Source organism: Ovis canadensis, chromosome 14 (assembly GCF_042477335.2).
Source record: "Ovis canadensis isolate MfBH-ARS-UI-01 breed Bighorn chromosome 14, ARS-UI_OviCan_v2, whole genome shotgun sequence".
Taxonomy (NCBI): domain Eukaryota; kingdom Metazoa; phylum Chordata; class Mammalia; order Artiodactyla; family Bovidae; genus Ovis; species Ovis canadensis.
In genome coordinates, this window is record NC_091258.1 from 63794007 (window position 1) to 63813588 (window position 19582).

General features: G+C 56.5%; 2 protein-coding genes across 2 annotated transcripts in view; one reads left to right on the forward strand and one right to left on the reverse strand.

Annotated features, from left to right (window-relative positions):
* The first annotated feature begins 5724 nt into the window (after nt 1-5724).
* CNFN (cornifelin) lies at nt 5725-6942 on the forward strand. The gene is made up of 3 exons (XM_069550950.1): nt 5725-6016; nt 6464-6600; nt 6699-6942. The coding sequence occupies exons 1-3, from the start codon at nt 5908-5910 to the stop codon at nt 6786-6788; spliced, it is 336 nt and encodes a 111-aa protein (XP_069407051.1). The 5' UTR covers nt 5725-5907; the 3' UTR covers nt 6789-6942.
* Nucleotides 6943-10371: 3429 nt separating this feature from the next.
* Nucleotides 10372-19582, reverse strand: part of MEGF8 (multiple EGF like domains 8) — a 41364-nt gene continuing 32153 nt past the window's right edge. Inside the window, exons 35-41 of the mRNA XM_069550839.1 lie at nt 18575-18782; nt 18219-18378; nt 17602-17794; nt 16752-16922; nt 16532-16662; nt 15720-15852; nt 10372-13290 (exon numbers count right to left, since the gene is read on the reverse strand). Of these exons, the coding sequence (XP_069406940.1) occupies nt 12022-13290; nt 15720-15852; nt 16532-16662; nt 16752-16922; nt 17602-17794; nt 18219-18378; nt 18575-18782 (2265 nt within the window). The 3' untranslated portion in view covers nt 10372-12021. The remainder of the gene's footprint in view (nt 13291-15719; nt 15853-16531; nt 16663-16751; nt 16923-17601; nt 17795-18218; nt 18379-18574; nt 18783-19582) is intronic.

Consider the following 19582-nt stretch of genomic DNA (forward strand, 5'->3'; position numbering starts at 1 on the left):
TTTTCCCCAAGTTTTGAACCAATGCCTGCCAGAGGTCCTGGCACATTGCAAGGGCTCACCAAATGCTTATGGAATGGATGGACAAATATCCACATCTCTTTGGGCAGCTCTTCCTCTGTCCCCCACCCTCCATCTCTCCCTGCTTTCCCATCATGTTCTTTCTCATCCCCGCCCAGGCCTCACCTGTCTCCTCTCATCTTCCCTTTGACCCTGGTGTTTCTCCTAAAGCCGCTGGGCCCACCATTCCCATTAGGGAGAAACTACAGCCAGCTGCATTGGCAGACAGATTCTTTACCCTGAGCCATGGGTTTGATCCCTGGTCCAAGAAGATCCCACATGTGCCGGGGCAGCTGAACCTGGGCACTACAACTACTGAGCCTGCACTCTAGAGCCTGGGAACTGCAACTACTGAGCCACACACCACAACCGCTGAAGCCTGAGAGCCCTAGAGCCTGTGCTCAAGAGAAGCCCGCACTCTCCGCAACTAGAGAAAACCCTCAAGACAACAAAGACTCAGAACAGTCAAAAATAAACTTTAAAATAAACACAATTTTTTTAAATATGATGGAAAGAGGAGTTCTCAAGACCCCAAATACAGGCACACCCCTGGCACCTCAGAGTCAGGAATGCAAGATCAGAACAAACATGTGTCCTCCAACGCCTGCTTGGTGTGATCATGCATTTATACCCACACAAGCAGAGAACCCACACACAGCACGTGAAGTTACCTACAAACACACACACAGGGGCGCACAATCGTGAAATCACTTGCACTGACACCACACAGAAATAGCCCATTTCACATGCAAAAGAGACACCTCAGTTGTGTGGTTATACGCCCAGCCACAGACAGGCCAATCCCTACTAGGACCATGAGCAAAGACTTGGTTTTATTCACTATTGCATCACCAGCAACTAGAACATCATCCCCACTATCCTCATAAACACAAAATGTTTCCTATGGGCCAGGTGCAGTTTCTTTATATGAATTAACTCATTTAATCCTCTCAGCAACTCTATTGGCAAAAACCCATTTTGTAGATGGGAAAACAGAGGTCCAGGGAAGTTGAGTGGTTTGCCCAAAGTTTCACAGCCATTCAGAGGCCATCAAGATTTGAACTAAGGTTTTCTGGCTATAGAGTCCAGAATATAAAGCTGCCACTCAAAAACTAATTCCTAGGCTTCCCTGGTGGCTCAGTGGTAAAGAATCCACCTGCCATTGCAGGGGATATGGGTTCAATTTCTGATCCAGGAAGACCCCACATGCTACAGAGCAACTAAGCCCATGCACCACAACTACTGAGCCGGTGCTCTAGAACCTGGGAACCTCAACTTCTGAAACCCACATGCCCTAGAGCCTGTGCTCCACAACAAGAGAAGCCACCGAAATAAGCAGTCCGCACCCCGCAGCTAGAGATTAGCTCCCGCTCGCCACAACTAGAGAAAAGACTGCGCAGCCACGGAGACGGAGCACAGCCGAAAATAAACAAATTAAGTGCTACAAAATAATAACGCCTGCCTTCACCTAGTCAAAATTACAGAAACTTGACAACTGAGACTGCACCCAAACATAGGTGCAGAGGAGGGAGGATCACAGCAGGGCAATACAGACACGTAAATAGAAAAGACCTTCTCACGTGTCACACCCCAGGACACAGGAACGCTCAGAGAGACACATCGTGACAACCCCTACACAGAAGCAACAGCACCCAGAGAGACACACACACCACACAGCAGAGATACAACACACCCAAACCCAGACTCTGACGCACCCAGAGCGCCCTGAGTCCGTCCTGTTCCGCTCCCAGCCCCGCTGGGCTGGCCCTCGAGGAAGCAGCAGGCTCAGGATGGGATGGGGGCCACCTCACTTGTCTGCTCAGCCAGACTGGTTCCACCAGGGTCATGGATGGCACCACCCTCCTTGTGAAACCCACATTGGGCAACTGGACCCTGACCTGGCCTGGACACCTGAATTCTGGAGAGAAAGAGGCTGGGAGCCTGGCTTCTGGAGTAGGGACTGGGTTCTAAGGGAGGCGAGGAGGGAACTCTGAGGAGGGATTCCTGGGGCACAGACACTTGGATCCTCACCGGCCCCCGGCTCCCGGCTTTATTTTCGTTCTGTTTTTTGCTACCAACCCATCTCCCTCCTCTCCCCTCATGCGTGCATGCTCAGTTGTGTGACTCCATGGACTGCAGTGTGCCAGGCTTTTCTGTCCATGGAATTTTCCAGGCAAGAATACTGGAGTGGATTGCCTTCTTTATGGATTCCCTTCTTTGAAAGTGAGTTTCCAGATTTAGCAAATAAAAATACTGGACACCAAGTTAAATTGGAATTTCAGGTAAACAGCAAATATTCGGTTGGCCTGAAAGTTCAATCGGGTTTTTTCATAAATGGTACAGAGATGGTACAGAAGATGGTACAGAGATGGTACAAAAAAGCTTGAACAAACGTGTTGGCCAACCCAATACTTTTTTAAGAGTAAGTATATTCCCTCCAACATATGGGACACTGCTGCTGTTACTGTTTAGGTGCTCAGTCGTGTCCAATTCTTTGCAACCCCATGGACTGTAGCCCACCAGGGTCCTCTGTCCATGGGATTTCCCAGGCAAGAATACTGGAGTGGATTGCCATTTCCTTCTCCAGGGGATCTTCCCAACCCAGGGACCAAACCCTGGTAGGCAGATGTTTTACCGCTGAGCCACCTGGCAAGCCCCATATGTGACATACAGTAAAAAAGTATTGTTTATCTGAAATTCTAATTTAACTGGACATCCGGTATTTTCTCTGGCAACCCCATTTGAGGGGGATGTAGGCCAGGTGCCCAGAGACTCTGCCGTGGTCACCCCTCAGCCCCCAGCTCTCCTTGTCCTGCCCTCTGCCCTCCTCCTCACCCCGGAGCAGGCCACCTCACAGCTTCTCCAGTCCTGATTTCCTCATCTACATGAGTCGCTGTATCTAACTGGGGCCCCTGGGCTGTGTCAGAGTTGGAAGAGGAAATTTGAGGACAACTCAGGTTGTCATCTTGGGAGCCCTAGAATCTGACCCTGACTGAGTCACCTGCAGCCCATGGTCTGGTCCACTGGGGGAGGGGGCCCTGTGGCTCTCTCCAAAGAGCAGGCCTCAAGGTGGGGAGAGATGCCAAGAAGGGGCGCAGAGACTCCTGGATAAGGGCACTGAGACACAGAACTTGAGAGGAGGGCCTCAGAGATGAGGAGACAGAGAACCAGAAGAAACTGGAAGACAGATCTGCAGAGATGGGGAAAGAAAGAAAGAAAGAAAGGAGAGATTCAGAGCCAGAGAGACAATAATACAGAGATGGGGCACAGAGCGGGGAGATGTTTCCCAGACATTCAGGCTCCAGGACCAAGTGATGGAGACAACGGGCAAGAGGCTGGGTGCCGCCCTCAGGTCTGGGACAAGCACAGCAAGCCACTTTGGGGTGGTGCCAGGAGACCAAGGCTTGGGGGAAAGCGGGACCCCAGATCAGTAAGGTGATACCCAGCATGGTGATGACACCACTCCCTCTGCAGCTAACACCCCGATTTTCCAGTGCCTCCTACATTTTTGGAGTGACACCCGTGCTGGGAACCTCATCCACCCGGCTCTAATGCCGCTTCCTTCACTGAGTCACCTCCAACCCCGCCAGACCTGTTGAGGGGAGACTTTTGGGTGACTCAGGCATCCAGGCCCCCAGCTCTTTCATTTCCCAGGAAGCCATCAGTCTGAGTATCCCAGGACCCCTACCTGACTCAGGGACACAGTCTAGCTTAGACCTGAGAGTCTGGACTCCCAGCCCCTTCTGCCCTCAAACCCAGGAGTCCTGGCCCCCAGTGCTCTGCTCTGTTTGGACTCAAGCATCCTGGACCACATCTTCCTCCTTCAGGAACCACAGGTTTCTCAGTTCCCAGCGTCCTCCCTTCCCAAGTTGGAGTTGGGTGAGGCGTGTTTATTTACTTTGGTTCCAGCATGGGTCAACCCCTCAAACACACTGCCCCCCCCCCCATGTGCCTGGTGGGCCTGAATGGGAGGACCCGAAGCCCCCACTCCCAGGGAAGTTGGGGCCTCACTAAGGGTGGTGGGAGCACCGACTGGCCTTTCTCTTCTCGCCCTTTCCCTTCCGCCGAAGCTGTGGGTCGTGGGTCGGCCAGTGGCTGGCACCCCCACTCACCTGACTTGTTTTCTCTTTTCTGAATCTCTGGCTTCCCCTTTCTTGTTACTTCTCCCCAGGTGTCTGTGCCCCACTGTCTCAGCATCTCTCTCTGTCTTGTCTCTCTCCATCTCTCTGAATCTCCTTGTCTCCCCCCTCTGGTCCTCTCCTTCTCTGCCTCCCAGGCCCTCCCCGTCTCTCTGTCTCTCCCTCTCTTTGGTCTCTGGACAGCTGTGCCCCGTGCACCTCCCCCTCTGCCCTCTGTCTCCATCTCTCTGTCTTTCTGCTGCCTTCCTTGGCTTTAGACCTCTACTCCCAGCTCCTCACCCTTGGGCCCCCTCCCCCACTATTTCCTAGGTCCTCTGAGGCTGAGCAGAATTGGGATGAGGGATGGAGAGGGAGGGAGGGGAAGTCCCAGTGGGGAGAAGAGGGTCAGCCAGACCGGCTTGGCTCCCTGGGCATCTTTGTCAGAGCCCCGCCCAGCACCACACAGCCCGCCCATTTATAAGCCACTTGGTGCCCAGGCGTCACCCATACCTCTGTCTCCACCATCGCGCAGCAGTCCTGCAGGTAGGGGCATCCGCCCTGCACAGCTCTCTGCTCAGAGGCTGGCACCTCTGCTCTGTTCTTCCTCCAACCGACTCCACATCTGTCTCCTTACATTCCTCTGACTGCTTACCTCTCTGGACATCCCTGTCTTCCTCATGCCCCCTGTGACCGCCCCCCTTCTCAACCTGTTGACACTGGGTTGAATTTGGAAGTTCTGGGGCCTGGTTCCCCCTCTGCTAACCCTCTTGGCTGGGCTATCAGGTATGAGGTGTTTTTCTTCAGCTCCCTGAGCCTCAGTGTTCTGTCTGTGAAATGGGCTTGCAGAAAAAAAAGGTACTGGGCAGGTGTGAGTGCTACTGGCAGCATCTCTATAGGCACCCAGCTCTGATCTCTCTCTGCCCTTGTCTCTGACTCTGCCTGTCTCTTGGTCGTTCTCTCCAGCACTGCCTTTGGTATAAGAGGGTCCTCTGGGGTCTGTCGGGCAGCTGTACAGAGATGGGCGAGTTTCTCGCCCCCAACCCCATACATCCCTGTCCCATTCTTTCCTAGCAGGCAAGCTGACTTGGCCTCTTTCTCCCCAGCATCCTTACCCCTGAGAACTCAGCCCCCAGTGCCCCACCCCTTGCCCTGACCTCCCTCAGTATCCAGCACCCCCTGGGCAGACTCTGACGCTGTCACCGCCGCCACCTCTGTCATCCCCAACGCCACCTCCTCAGAGCCAGCAAGATGCAGTTTGAGATGCACGACAACGTGAAAGGCAAAGGTGGGATCGCTGGATGGACCCTCAAACCTTCCAGTCCCTGGAACATGGCCACTTCCTTCCCCTGGGCACTCTGGCTTCGAAGACAGACGGCGCCTGCTTGCACCCCAGAAGCCCTGAAACGCGGGAACCCAGCACCCCAAGCCCAGACCTGGAGGAGGCGGCGGCACGTCTCGGCCCCGCCCACATGTGGCGCCAACCTCCCCTAGACCTGCAGGATGCCCCCCTTACCCCCAGCTGAACCAGACATGCAGCAACTCCGGGGACAGAACGGGGGTGGCCATGCCCAGAAGTGGCGGCAGGGACTGGGAAGACGCAGTGGTGTCCCCTCGATGGGCGGCCTGGTGGCCTTGCCCGGACTGCCCGGCAGAGGGAGGGGCGGCAGAGGTGCCAGGGCCGGGGAGGTGCTGCGAGGCTGCCCGCTGACCCCCGCCGCCTCCCTCTGCAGCCATGTCCTACCCAGTGACCAGTCAGCCCCAAAGCGCCAGCACCTGCTACCAGACCCAGCTCAGTGACTGGCACACCGGCCTCACGGACTGCTGCAACGACATGCCCGTCTGTGAGTGCCCTGTCGCTCCCTCTCCAGACCTGGGAAGGAGCGGGAGGGGAAGGAGGGTCACCCTCCTCGCCCTCCTCACCCCACTCCCCGGTCCCTTCCGTGGGCCTTGAATTCCCGGTCTCTAACCCTCCCCCCTCTCTCCGACGCCCGATACTCCCTAGGATCCTGGCTTCACCACACCTTCCAACTCTCACGGGGACCCTCCTCGTCCCCCTTGCACCCTCTTTCCTTGTGGTTCCAACTTCTTCTTTAAACCCTCTTTCCCGCTCTAGAAACCCTTACTCTTCGGGCCCCTAATTTCCTCTGGGACTTTCACTTCTTCCAACACTCAGTAGCCTCTGGGACCCTCACCCGGCGCCCCGCGGACCCCGCCTCGCCCCTCTCCGAGGCGGAGCCGCCCGGAGGCAGCCGGTGGGCCCCGCCCTTAGCGCCCTGCTTGCGCTCCAGGTCTGTGCGGCACCTTCGCCCCCCTGTGCCTCGCCTGCCGCATCTCCGACGACTTCGGCGAGTGCTGCTGCACGCCCTACCTGCCTGGAGGCCTGCACTCCCTGCGCACCGGCATGCGCGAGCGCTACCGCATCCAGGTGCGTGCGCGCCCGGGACCCGTGGGAGCCGAGGGCTGGGGGACTGGCCTCCTCGGGTGCCAGGTTAGGGCTGCTAACCTCTCTCTCCCACCCTCCAGGGCTCCGTCGGGAAGGACTGGGCGGCCCTCACCTTTTGTTTGCCCTGCGCCCTCTGTCAGATGGCGCGGGAACTGAAGATCCGAGAGTAAAGAAGTTTCCCTCACCTTCTCCTTGCACCCCGCCCCCACCCTTCTCCTTTTCCCCACCGTGACGCCTGCCCTCCTCTGCCCTCTCCTGGGACGGCCTGCCCCTCCACCCCATCCCTCACCAAAAATGCGACCACAATAAAAACCTGAAAACCAACTCCGCCTACATCCTTTTTCTCCCAGGGAAGGAATCTGGGTGGAGAAGGAGGTTCGATGCGGGAGGCGGGGACACAAGGGAGATGCCTAGGTGTGGAGGGAGTTCCAGAGGAAGATGCTTGACCTGCATCTGCTGTGTACGTCGTTGGCAAGTCTCTTCCCTCACTAAGTCAGGGAGTCCTCGCTAACAAAGTAAAACCACTAACTCCTTAGCTGCCAACCTAAAGCTCTGACCGGAGCATGAAAAGAAGTAAACCCAGAAAGGCTGTCTGGGAACCATGCAGGCACTAACCCTTCAAAGAACAAATTGAGGAGTCCCCTTGCTCAGTCATTGCCTTTGGACTCTTGGTCTACATACAGTGCTAACAGATTTGAGGTCTCTGTCTTCAAAGCACAGAACTGTCAGGTTTAAAATTCTAGAGCTGAAAGGAACACTCAAGGATCATCTGATTCAATCCACCCTCTATTGCAAAAGCAACTAGCAGATTAGAAACTGTTCAGGTTTCAACACTGGACAGACCTGTCCAGTGACTCTTGCCACTTCCTAGCTGTGTTATCTTAGTAAATTAATAAACCTTTCTGAGCCTCTTGCCCCCACAAATTCTGGTGGTTCTACTTTCAGAACATATCCAGAGTCTCCCTTCTCCCCACTCTACTGCAAGACTTGTTCCAACCACAGTGGCTCCGCCACTGAGCTTCCTGCCTTACCTCCAGCCCGTTTTTAGTTTCTCCCCCACAGAGGAGCCCTGCGGACACGTGTGGAAGTAGATCACATGTCTCCTGGGCTCAGAACCCTCTGATGGCACCTTCTGCATGGAGGAAAAAGCCAGAGTTTGGGGACTTCCCTGGTGGTCCAGTGGTTAAGAATCTGCCTTCCAATGCAAGGGAAATGAGTTCAAGCATTGGCCGGGCAACTAAGCTCACACATGCTAGAGAGCAATAAGCCTGTGAGCCACAAGATACAGCTAAGGTATGACACAGATAAAAATAAGTATTAAAAAAAAAAAAAAGAAATAGCGTCCCCACAGCAACTCAAGGACCTGCACAATCTGCCTCTTTTTCCCCCTGTGACCTTCCCTCTTTATTCTCTTTATTCCACAGGAGGCTCTTTGTTGTTTCTCTGAAATGTTAGGCACGCTCCCATGTTAGGATCTTTGCTCTGGCTCTTCCCGCAACTCAGAGTTCTTTCCTCAGATGTCCTTATGGCTGATTCCTTCACTGCTGCTCACGTCATCTTAAGAGCAAGGCCTCCCTGGGACTTCCCTGGTGGTCCAGTGGCCAAGACTCTGCATGTCCAGTGTAGGGGGCCCATGTTTGATCCCTGGTTGGGGAACTAGATGCCGCATGCCACAACTAAAGATCCCGCGTGCTACAGCTAGGACCCAGCACCGCCAAATAAATTAAAAAATCAAATGAAAACTCATGCCAAGCACCGAGCACAGTGCTGGAGTGCTGTAGGACCTTGGCAAAATTTCTCCTGAAGTCCCCAGGATGTGAGTGGCCACACACAGGCTAGAATCCAGGTCCCTAGCCTCCCGTGTCCAGGCTTTCTCTCACTTCACTATGAGCCTCTTGCATTCAGGTGTGTGGATACTAGGGAGAAGTGCCAGGCAAGGGGCTGACATGGAGGAAGGAGGAACACACACCATGGAGCATCTGTACAGGGACATCTACATAGCAGGGTTGGAGGGAGGGTAGCTCTGTCCCAGAGGAAAAATCCAGTCCAAGAGCAAATGTTCTGCTTAGGAAGGCAAAGTCACAGCGTGAGTGTTAGGCAGAGGCCTTACCAAAGGGTCTGAGCACAACATGTAGGTGTCTGGAAGAACCTCAGCTCCTTTCTGGTTATGGGTGACCACGGGCTCCAGACTCCCTGAGGCAGCATGTCCCACTGCTACCTAGCTTTCCCAGTTGGGCAATTCTGCCTTATCCTGAGCACAAATTGGCCATTTTGAACACCGACTCCTGGCGTCTGCTCTGCGCTGAGATAGCTTTCAGTGAGGTCAATCTGTGCTGAGTAATGCCGTCCTTCCTTGGGAAGTGGAAGAGCCTGGTGGTCAGGAACGTGGGTGAGAGAGTCAGAAGGTCTGGGTTCATATGGCAGCTGTCACTCAAAGAAAAAGAAAGTGAAGTCGCTCACTCGCATCTGAGTCTTTGTGACCCCATGGACTGTAACCTACCAGGCTCCTCGGTCCATGGGATTTTCCAGGCACAAGTACTGGAGTGGGTTGCCATTTCCTTCTCCATAATGTCCATGAAGTACTGTTTTTTGATCTGCAAGATGGAGACTACAGGGTACCTACCTCATACAATTGGTTGTTGGAAAGATAAAATGAAAAGATCAAGTGAGCCATCTAGCATTGATACTTAGCAATGTAAGTTCACAGTCACGTCTTGGAGGTCAGGTGTGACTATCATCTCATGAAGGCAAAATGTGTGTGGGCAGAGTAATCCCCCCAAATTCCTTAAACTGCCCATCAAGTCTGAAAATATCGAGATAGTCACAGGCTGCACTGAAGGCTCACTGGCCCCCCTGATGCAACACATTTCTGTGTTCTTGGCTAAATAGAGGTGGCCAGCCTGCGCCTCGGGGCTGGGTTTGCAGAAAGTTAACTTTAAAAAAATTTTTTTTCATTTATTTTTGGCTGTGCTGGGTCTTCCTTGCTACAAGGTTACTCTCTAGTTGCAGGGCGAAGGCTTCTCGTTGGGGAGCACGGGCTTGTCGGGCCTCGGAGATTTTGGCTCCGGTTCTAGAGCACAGGCTCAGTGGTTGTGGCACCTGGGCTTAGCTGCTCCGTGGCATGTGGGATCTTCCCAGATCAGGGATCGACCCCTCTATCCTGCATTGGCAGGTGGATTTTTTATTACTGAGCCACCAGGGATGCCCCCCACAAGTACACTGTTGAACACTCCCAGCCACACTGAAGGGATGGGGTCTCCTGTCCCTACCTTCCCTCACAACAGGGCTCTTGCTCACCCGGGGACTGGCAAATAGAAGTTTCCATGCTGCTTTCCATTTGGGTTGGGAATCTACTTGAAATGGAGAACACTCACTGTGCCAAGGCCTCATTTCAGTCTTTGTGCTGCCTGAGTTCTCTTAATGTCAGGGGCCAGAATAAAACCCGAACTTGGGACCAAGGCAGGCTGTTTTCCTTCCTGAGCTGAGTAAGGGTCTCTTCTCGATAGGGATCTGGGCAAGGGTAAAAGGTCTCACTGCCCTCAGGTGCCCTCAGTTCACGCCTTCTGGGAAACAAGAGCTTCTGTAGTGGTACCACCCCCATGCCCACCAGAAGACATGGTGAAGAGTCAGGCCCTGGCCACATGGCTTGGGGGGTGGGGGCACCAAGATAAGGATGTTTATCCGATGTAACCAGCTCTCAAGTGCCAGGTCAGAGAGCCAAGCCAGCCCATCTTCTACAGACAGCACTGGATACCGGGTCTTCCACACACTCTTTATTTGTTGCTTTTACTGCTCCCCCAATTTCCCACAGCCTCTGATGGCACACAGGGATCAGCCTCTTAGACGAAGGCCCCCAGCAGACAGGAAGACACAGGGTCCCCACTTTCCAAGGTCCAAAAAACAGCTGGGGGCGGGGGTGGAGTCTTGGGAAAGAAGGAGTCCGAAGTTCACGACGGTCAGGAATGGGGGAGGCGGGGCAGTCCTAGGGGCAGAAGGGCTCAGAAGTCCAAGGTGGCAGCTGGGGTGAGGGGAGGCCCTGGGGAAAGGCCAGATGCTGCTTCAAGGCAACGTCATCTGGGAAGAGCTGTAGGTTGAAAACTGTCATTTCTATTCCCAACCTGGGTATCCCCTCCCCCACAACCTCACCCAGGCCGGCATCTCAGGCAGGGGCTTTGTCTCCTCATGCGCCCTGGCAGCGCAGCGACACTGGCCTGGGTATCGGGGAACACCACCTGAGCTTGTCCCTGCAGCCTCGTGGTAGCAGAAACAGCATCTTGCTGTGGCTCGCTGGGCGGCTCCACTTCCAGTCTCCTCTCAGCAGCACCCCTCCTTCACTACTGGGCCAACCCCCACACTCAGCCCTCTCTGCCCAGATCCTCAGGGCAGCGGCTGTGCCCCTGGTGGGACCTGACTGAGGAGATGTTGCTGAAAGGCATCTCAGGTCTAAAGCTGGACTCCTACTAATCTTCCCCCACAGCCCCAGTCTGTCCCACCTTAGCCCACAGTTTGGGCCACAAAGCTGGCGTCAGCCTGGCCTCATTCCCTCCCCTATTCCGATGTCCATGTATGCCATCATAACATCCTTCCACTCACCTCCCGCTTCCGTCCCAGGCTCCTCTCAGAGCCTCTGCCCTGACCTGGCCCATCTCGGGTCCTGTCCCCCTGCGGCTTCTCTCGGCATCTCTTGTCTATTCTCCACACAGCTGAGTGACCTCTTAAATACATCGGATCCTGTCATTCTCCCTCAGAAGACTGTCCAATGGCTTCCCAATGCCCTGAGAATAAAACCCCAAGCCCTACTCGGGGTCGATGGGCCCCGGGTAATCTGCCCCCTGCTTGAGCCTGACCCCGCCGCCTCTGCACATCTGGTCAGGGCCACACTGGCCAGCTTTCCGACCCTTTTCAGTAACATCAGCCACTTCCCGCCTCTGTCCTCGCAGTTCCTTCTGCCTGGATCCCGCTCCCCACAGCTCCTCCCACAGTCGGTTTCCTTCTTAAAGTCGAGCTTCGCACACTGAACAACTGACGACCCCAAAGTCCCTCATCCCGTTGCTAACTCACACCGCTCACCCGGTTCAGACATGCTTTTCGTTTGTGCGTGACCGCGCGCATGCGCACGTGACTGACTCCCGGCACTGGGACCTAAACTCCCGCGAGACCAGGGACCTTGACTGTCTCGGTTCCTACTCACGCCCAGTGTCTTTAACAGTGCCTGGCGCATAGTAGGTAATCAGTAAGTAATTGTTGAACGCAGAACAAAGAAGGCTCTGTCTGGGGACCCTCCCCCCAGGGGAAAGAAACCGGAGGTCTCTGAGAACACAGTGTCCCAGTTGGAGGGGCCCCAAGTCCAGGGCAGCCACCCTATGGGGACTCGACTGCTGGGGCTGAAGGTCCCGCCAAGGGTCAGAGGGACATGCTGGTGAGGTTGTCCTGGCTCAGCAGCCCCTTCCGGCCCGCACCAGCCCCGTGCCCACTGCCCCCAGCGCCCCCGCCGCCGCCGCAGTACTCGTGCAGCCGGTGCCGCAGTGTGACGAGCGCTGACCCCAGGCAGGCGCCGTTGGGTGCGTGGGGCCCACCAGGCAGTTGGAGCAGCAGTGTGGCCACGCCGGCCATGCCATCCTCGGTGGGCTCAAGGGTGATAGGCCCGGCTCGCAGGCCGGCAGTGGTGGTGGGGATGGCCGGTGGGCAGCAGCCGCCTCCTACAGGTCCCCAGGGCCCGCCGGCCCCCGTCAGCAGCAAGGGTGCCAAGAAGGGCTCAGAGCGGCGGAAGGTGGGTGGCGGGAGCCCGGCAGGCTTCCAGGCAGGGGCTGGGGCAGCAGGGTCTGGCGGGAAGCAGACGGTGACCTTGGCGAAGGGGCGGCTGGCCATCTTGGTCATCTCCTGCAGGTGCCGGCGCTGTTCCTGCCGGTGGTCCAGGGCCTGCTTGGCCTTCCAGAGCAGCACACAGAGCGAGAGGAAGAGGAAGAAGCAGGAGAAAAAGACGGAGAAGAAGACAAACAGGTCAATGTGGGCCTGGTCCTGCCGGAAGAAGAGCAAGCCCTGCGAGTCAGCTGAGCCGTTGGCACTGGGCCCACTTGGGTCTCCCACACCCAACAGGAGCAGGTAGAAGCGGCTGGACTTGAGGGTGTGGTGCTCGTGCGGGTAGGTGATGACCAGCCGGTCCCTCACGCCACGGACCACCAGCACCGCCGACGGCTCTGTCACTGTCACGTAGGTGATCAGGCCCCGTGGCCAGACCTCCCGTACTCGCGGCTCTGCTGGGGTAGCCGGCCCACCTCCAGCCCCGGGTCCCCCCAGATCCCCAGGTCCCCGGGGACCACCGTCAGCAGGGGGTGGGGGGGGTGGGGGAGGCGGTGGCGGCTGGATATGCACGGTGTGGACACCAGTGTCAGGAGCCACGCGGACCACGAAGGTGTCATAGGAGGTGGAGACATAGAGGTCCACGGCGCCAAAGGTCACGTCCAGCGTCAGGCGGATGTCCACATTGGTGAACTTGGGCTGCACTCCAAAAAGAACCGTGCGGCCGGGGCCCAGAGCCCGGCGCTTGGGCTCGTGGAAACAGTTGGTCTGGGACGTGGGGTCCAGGCAGTACTCCTGCTCCACAGAGATGAGGCGGTAGCACTGCTGGCCCCCTAGCGGGCTCCCGTGGAATGACTCTCGGCACTTGGCACACTGCGGGCAAGGCAGGGTGAAGCAACTCAGTGTCCAGTCCTCCAAGGAAACAGACTTGTGTTTTGTGCCTACTGGTAAGTAACCTCTGCCACTGTACCAGGTCCTCTATTTTGTATCTACTGATTAGTTGTCCCCATGTCCCAGCAGCTTCCCTGTGACCCCGCCCCCCCAAACGTCCCTGACAGCGTGGACACCAACAGCAGCCTACACTCCAGCACTGCAGTTCCTGGTGTTACCCCAGCAACCACAGCACCCTGATGGCGAAGCTTCTGGAACTCTGGGACACAGCGATGCAGAGCTCTGTTGAATCCTGGCTTGACCACCTCACTAGCCGTGTGGCCTTGGACTAGTGACCTACCCTTGCTGAACTGGAGACTCTTCCTCTGTACCCGGGGAGCAAACACTGCTGAAATCATAGGCTCCGCACGAGTGGGCCCGCCTGGCCTGCTGGCCTTGCTGTTTCTGACTGGAACAAGTAGGTCCTCCCTCGGGGACTTTGTACTGGTTGAGCCTCTGCCTGGATCGCTCCCCTGCTCCCCCAAGTCTGAATGTCCAGTGTCCTCACGTCCATCGGGTCTTTACTCAAGTGTCACCTTGAGTGACACTTACCTTCTCGCTCAGGCCTTTCTTGGCCACTGTATCTACCATTTCCACTCCCCCACATCCCCGAGCCCTCCTCTCTGCTTCATTTTCCTCCTTACTGCTCATCACTAACACCCTGGGTGTCTTGACTTATTTTTCTGTTTATTGCTGGACTTCTCCATGAGTTTGCCAGAAAGTGAAAGCATTAAGTCACTCAGTCATGCTTGACTCTTTACGACCTCAAGCCCACCAGGTTCCTCTGACCGTGAAGTTCTCCAGGCAAGAATACTGGAGTAGGTTGTCATTTCCCTCTCCGGGGGATCTTCCTGACCCAGAGATCGAACCCAGGTCTCCTGCATTGCAGGCAGATTCTCTACCATCTGAGCCACCAGGGAAGGACAAAACATTTTGCCTGTTTTGTTCCCTTCTGTGTCCCAGCCCTCTGCGTAGTGCCTGGTGTAACTAGGTGCTCAGTAAATATGTGCGGAATGAATGAGTGGATGGGTAACAGCTCACTTGATTCCTGCAGCCCAGTAGAAATCACTCAGTCTCTGAGGTTGACCAGAGCCAGTCCAAGCTCCAAACCCATGCAGCTGTTTGACCCCGGACAGGTCTCTGAGCCTCTTCCTCTTCTGCCCACAGCTCACTGAGGCCTCAGCACAGCCTTCCTGAGCGTTCCGTGTGTGCGCTGTCTCCACTGTATCTGTGGCATAGCTCCAACTCAGTGGCAAGCACTCCCTATATAGTAACTACCACTGCTATCACTGGGTGCTTCCCAGGTGGCTCAGTGGTAAAGAATCTGCCTACCAATGCAGGAGACGCAGATTTGATCCCTAGGTCGGGAAGATCCCCTGGAGAAGGAAATAGCAACCTACGCCAGTACTCTTGCCTGGAGAATCCCATGGACAGAGGAGCCTGGTGAGCTACCGTCCATGGGGTGGCAAAGAGTCAGACATGACTGAGCAACTGAACAACAACAACTGCTATCATTAGAAATGAAAGAAACTGCTTTATCAGAGCCCCCAAACAGAGCTGCTGGAGGAGAAGGTCTGAACTCATCTCCAAAGCTGTCTGTTCAGACAAAGACCAACAGGCTTTTTGATTAAACATCAAGAAAGCAAAACTGGTCCTGGGTGACACCTGTCCCGGGTCAGACAGCTGTGGGTTTGGAGCTTGGACTGACCCTGGTCAATCCCAGGTGTGAGCACCTGGATCTGGCCAGTCCTGAAGGCAGACTCCAGAACTCAGTTTTGAGAGCCACATTTTGTTTTTTGCTCAGCTACTATGATATGAGTTTTCCAGCATTTGCCATCTTTAAGTTGTGACTACCTGTAATGGAGCCTGTCTCCTTACCACCCTGAAAGCCCCCCAGGAGGCTCATTTCTGGGTTCCCAGTATCACACTGAGGGCCTGACACTGACTGCTGCTGCTGCTAAGTCGCTTCAGTCATGTCCGACTCTGTGCGACCCCACAGACGGCAGCCCACCAGGCTCCCCTGTCCCTGGGATTCTCCAGGCAGGATCACTGGAGTGGGTTGCCATTTCCTTCTCCAATGCATGAAAGTGAAAAGTGAAAGTGAAGTCGCTCAGTCGTGTCCGACTCTTAGCGACCCCATGGACTACAGCCCACCAGGCTCCTCTGTCCATGGGATTTTCCAGGCAAGGGTACTGGAGTGGGGTGCCATTGCCTTCTCTGTAGGGATCAGTTTATCAAGCTGACCTTGATCCCCAGGACCACATATACCAGAACCTTACTGTCAGTCCTGCCTGAGCCAGGCTGCCTCATCCCAGCTCGGACCTCTTCTGGGCTTGGTGCCCTTGACCCGTAACTTGCATCTCCAGCCGTACCTGGTATTTGTAGCAGTCTCGGCGGTCACTGGGGGAGCTGCCCTGGCACGTGCCTGTCTCTGTGTTGTTCTGACATGGGCAGCCTGTCCCATCCTGCTCATTACACGTGTCCGCGTGGCCATTACACTGGCATCTGAAGAGAGGGAAGAAGATGCGGGTTATAGAGCTCCCATGACCTACAGAGGCCAGGCTGGATGCTGCAATCCGTGAGGCCAGAAGAGGAAGCTGAGGCTCACAGCAGTCAAGCCATTTACCCCAAGGCCATAGAGCTGTTCGGTGGCTGAGTCAGGATTAGAACCTAGGTTGGACGGACTCCAGGGTCAGAAGGAAGTGGATGGAATGGGGAGACTGGCGTGAGGCGTCTCCCTCAGGGTCCTCTCTATTTTTTCTTATTTTTAAATTAAAAATATTTTTTAATTTTTGGCTGCGCTGGGTCTTCGTTGTGGCATGTGGGCTCTCAAGTTGCAGTGCACAGGCTTAGTTGCTCCCCAGCATGTGGGATCTTAGTTCTTGGACCAGGGATGGAACCCACGTCCCCTGCATCGGAAGGTGGATTCTTAACCACTGGCCCACCAGAGGCATCCCAGGGCAGTCTCTCTGCCTAACAGTCTCCACCAGGGCTGCTTAGCAGCCTGCATTTCAGTACCAGCCTCTGAGGTGGAAGGTCTTCCACCTGAGTCTATCTATTGCCCCCAACCCTGGCCTCAGGGGACCCCATCCTTGCCTGAGGGCTGAGGACTGGGGAGAGGACTCGGGCTATCAGAGCTGCTCCTATTGGGCAAGGCGGAGGTCCCTGGCCCGCCTCCACTTACTTGGTGCATTTCCCGTCGAGGAGAAAGTAGCCGTGGAGGCAGCTCTCACACTTATCCCCATAGCTGTTATTCTGGCAGTGCACACACACAGCCTCATCTTCACTGGGACCCTCTGTCACCCACTGTTCAATCTGGCCAAGGGAGGACAGGGCGATCACCAACCAACACGGACCAGACCCCTCCTTCAGACCCAGGAGCTCAGGACCCCAGCCTCTTTCACCTCATCTGGATCCAGCGAGTACTTCTCTGGCTCCCTCCTGGCTATCTCAAGCTCCTTCCTGGAGACGCAGACGTGGCTGTTGCCGCGACAAAAGGCGTGGCAGGGCCGGCAGGTCCCTCCCCCCACGGCTGAACCCACGAACAGTGGGAGGCACTGCTCACAGTGGCTGCCCTGAAAACCAGGGACAGAGTGGTCAGAGGCAGTGAAGGGTCCTAGTGGGTGTGAGAGTCGGGGGAGGTTCTGAGAGCACCCAGCTTCCCTGGTGGCTCAGATAGTAGAGAACCTGCCTGCAATGCAGGAGACCCGGGTTTGATCCCTGGCCTGGAGAAGAGAGTGGCTACCCACTCCAGTATTCCATGGACAGAGGAGCCTGGCAGGCAACAGTCCACAGGGTCGCAGAGAGTTGGACACAACTGAGCAACTAACACTTTCCACTTCCTGAGAGCACCATGGGAAGGCAGCAGTGGCTCCGGCATTTGGCTTGGGCCACCCCAGCCCCTCTACCGTTTGGCCCTCCACCTTCATTTGCACACCTCCAGTGACGGGGTCTCAGTCCCCTTCAGTCCGGGGTGTTGAGCTCGGAAAGCCATTCCCTACCTGATCCTAAATGCTGTTCCATGTGCTCACCCTCCCTGGCCCAGCACTAACTGTCACACTATTCCCAGGCACCCCACTGTGACACAGCCCCAGAAGGTGTCCCCACGGTCCTTTCATCCCCCCCTGAGATGGGGCTATGCCATCTCCTCCCTGCGTCTAGCTGACAGGGGCTTGGGACGAGGCTCAAGATGCCTGAGCGCAGGCGGAAGGCCAGCAGGGCCCGGGGGCAGGCCTGGAGATCCCGGACGGCCACCTTGGTGTGGTTGTGGCAGAGCAGGCAGTGGTCGCGGGCCCCCACGCCGGCGCAGTCGCTGTGACGGTTGCAGCGACACTCCGTGGAGCAGTTGCGGCCAACGAAGCCGAAGTGGCAGCGGCAGTGGTCGGGCTCCACACACGAGCCATTCACGCAACCCTGGGCGCACACCGGGCGGCACAGCCCCGTCACGCTGCGGGGAGGGGGTGGGGGTCAGGGCAGGGCAGCAGCCGCCCCCTCCCCAGGGCAGACCTGGCTGGCGTTAGGGTCCTCACAGCTTCTCAGAGCCCACCCCAACCACCCACCCTCTTCTCCACTAGTCCACCCTGCCCCAGGTCTGTTCCATCACTGCCCTGCTCCAGGGTCCAGCCCAGAACCTCCTGCGGGAGCGATGGCCCCCCATTCCAGGGCACCCTCTCAAACCAACGTACCAGCCTGCCCTCCCTGGACCGAGCGTCTACCTCATGCCCTCCTCCACACCTTGGACTGTGTTTCCTTGCATCCTGCTTGGGTCCATGCCCCATCCTTAACTGCTCCTCACAGGCTCTCCCACTCCACGGTCAGTCTGGCCTGCTCCCCTCAACCCCACCAGAGCCCTGGTCCAGCCGGAGCCTCACTTGTCCATGGTGTAGCCTGCCTTGCAGCTGCACTCGTAACCGTGGGGCCGGTCATGGCAGTTCTGGGTCTCATTGCAGTCATGGTGCCCGTTGGCACATTCGTCCTCCGGGGGGCAGGAAAGAAAGGCCCAAGAGGCCCCAGGTCGCCCACACGTCAGCCCTGATATGAGGATACCAGGCTTCGCTGGGAGGCAAGAGCCTCTGTACCTCCCACCCAGCCACCCTGGGCCTTGCTCCCACTTTCCCTGAACACCACCTATGAGGGCCCGCAAGTTCATTCTCCACACCAACCCCCATATCGGAACCCAGACAGGCACTGGCCCTCCTCACCCCATCCCCAAAGCCGTCTGTCTCACCGTCACGGGGGCCACTGAGTCCACCCTCCAGGCAGCGGCCGCCCCCATCCTGGGCCCCCCAGGTACACCAGCCACAGTGGGGGCGCCGTAGGCAGAGGGCGCACTGGGTTGCCTGAGCACAGCCCAGGGAGCAGCTCTCGGGTCCGCGGAGCAGCCGCCCACAGCCTCCGGCCATACACCGCAGGGGCAGGTAGGAGGGGCTCAGACACTGCGGGGAGCGGAAACGGCAGAGGAGGGGCATCAGACACACGTTTCCTAGGGAGCTCCCTGGGCCGCACCCTCTTCTTGGAGATCTCACCCCTGCTGGCCACAACCAGGTGGGCCAAAACGGACATCACCTGGGGCCACAGCATCCTCCCTTCTCAGCCTTTGTAACTGGAAGTTCAGACTGGAAGTCAGGCTAGGGACAGCCTTAAAACTAGACTGTGTGGACCAGGGCTGGCGGGACCGTTTGGATAAACATGTGACAGCAGAGGAAGAGAGTGGGGAGGAGCGAGGAAAGAGCAGAGGCAGAAGGCAGCAGAGATGAGACCCACACACACTAAAGACAAGAGAGGCAGCCTTCCGGGCTCCGTCTCCAGTCCTGGCTGCACTTCCCACCCGCCTTACCAGAGGCGCCACTGTGTTGGTGTAGTGAGCCCTCTCTACCACCTGGCTTGGGATACAGCCGTTTCTTACAATCAAGGAAAGGCAATGGTCCCAGGTGGACACAGAAACAAGATTCAGGAGGGGGATGCCAGCCACAGTCTCTTAGAAAGAACATGGAAGAGGCTTCCCTGGTGGTCCAGTGGTTAGGACCTTGAACTTCCTCTGCAGGGGTTGCAGGTTCAGTCTCTGGTTGGGGAACTAAGATCCCTCATGAGGCACAGAGTGGCCAAAAAACAAACCAAAAAAAAACCACACTTTTTTTAATTAAAAAAAAAAAAAAAAGAACGTGGGCCCAGCCGTTGGGGCAACAGGATCCTCCTGCCCTTGGCTGGGAGGATTTGGGGTCTGTGGTCAGGCGCT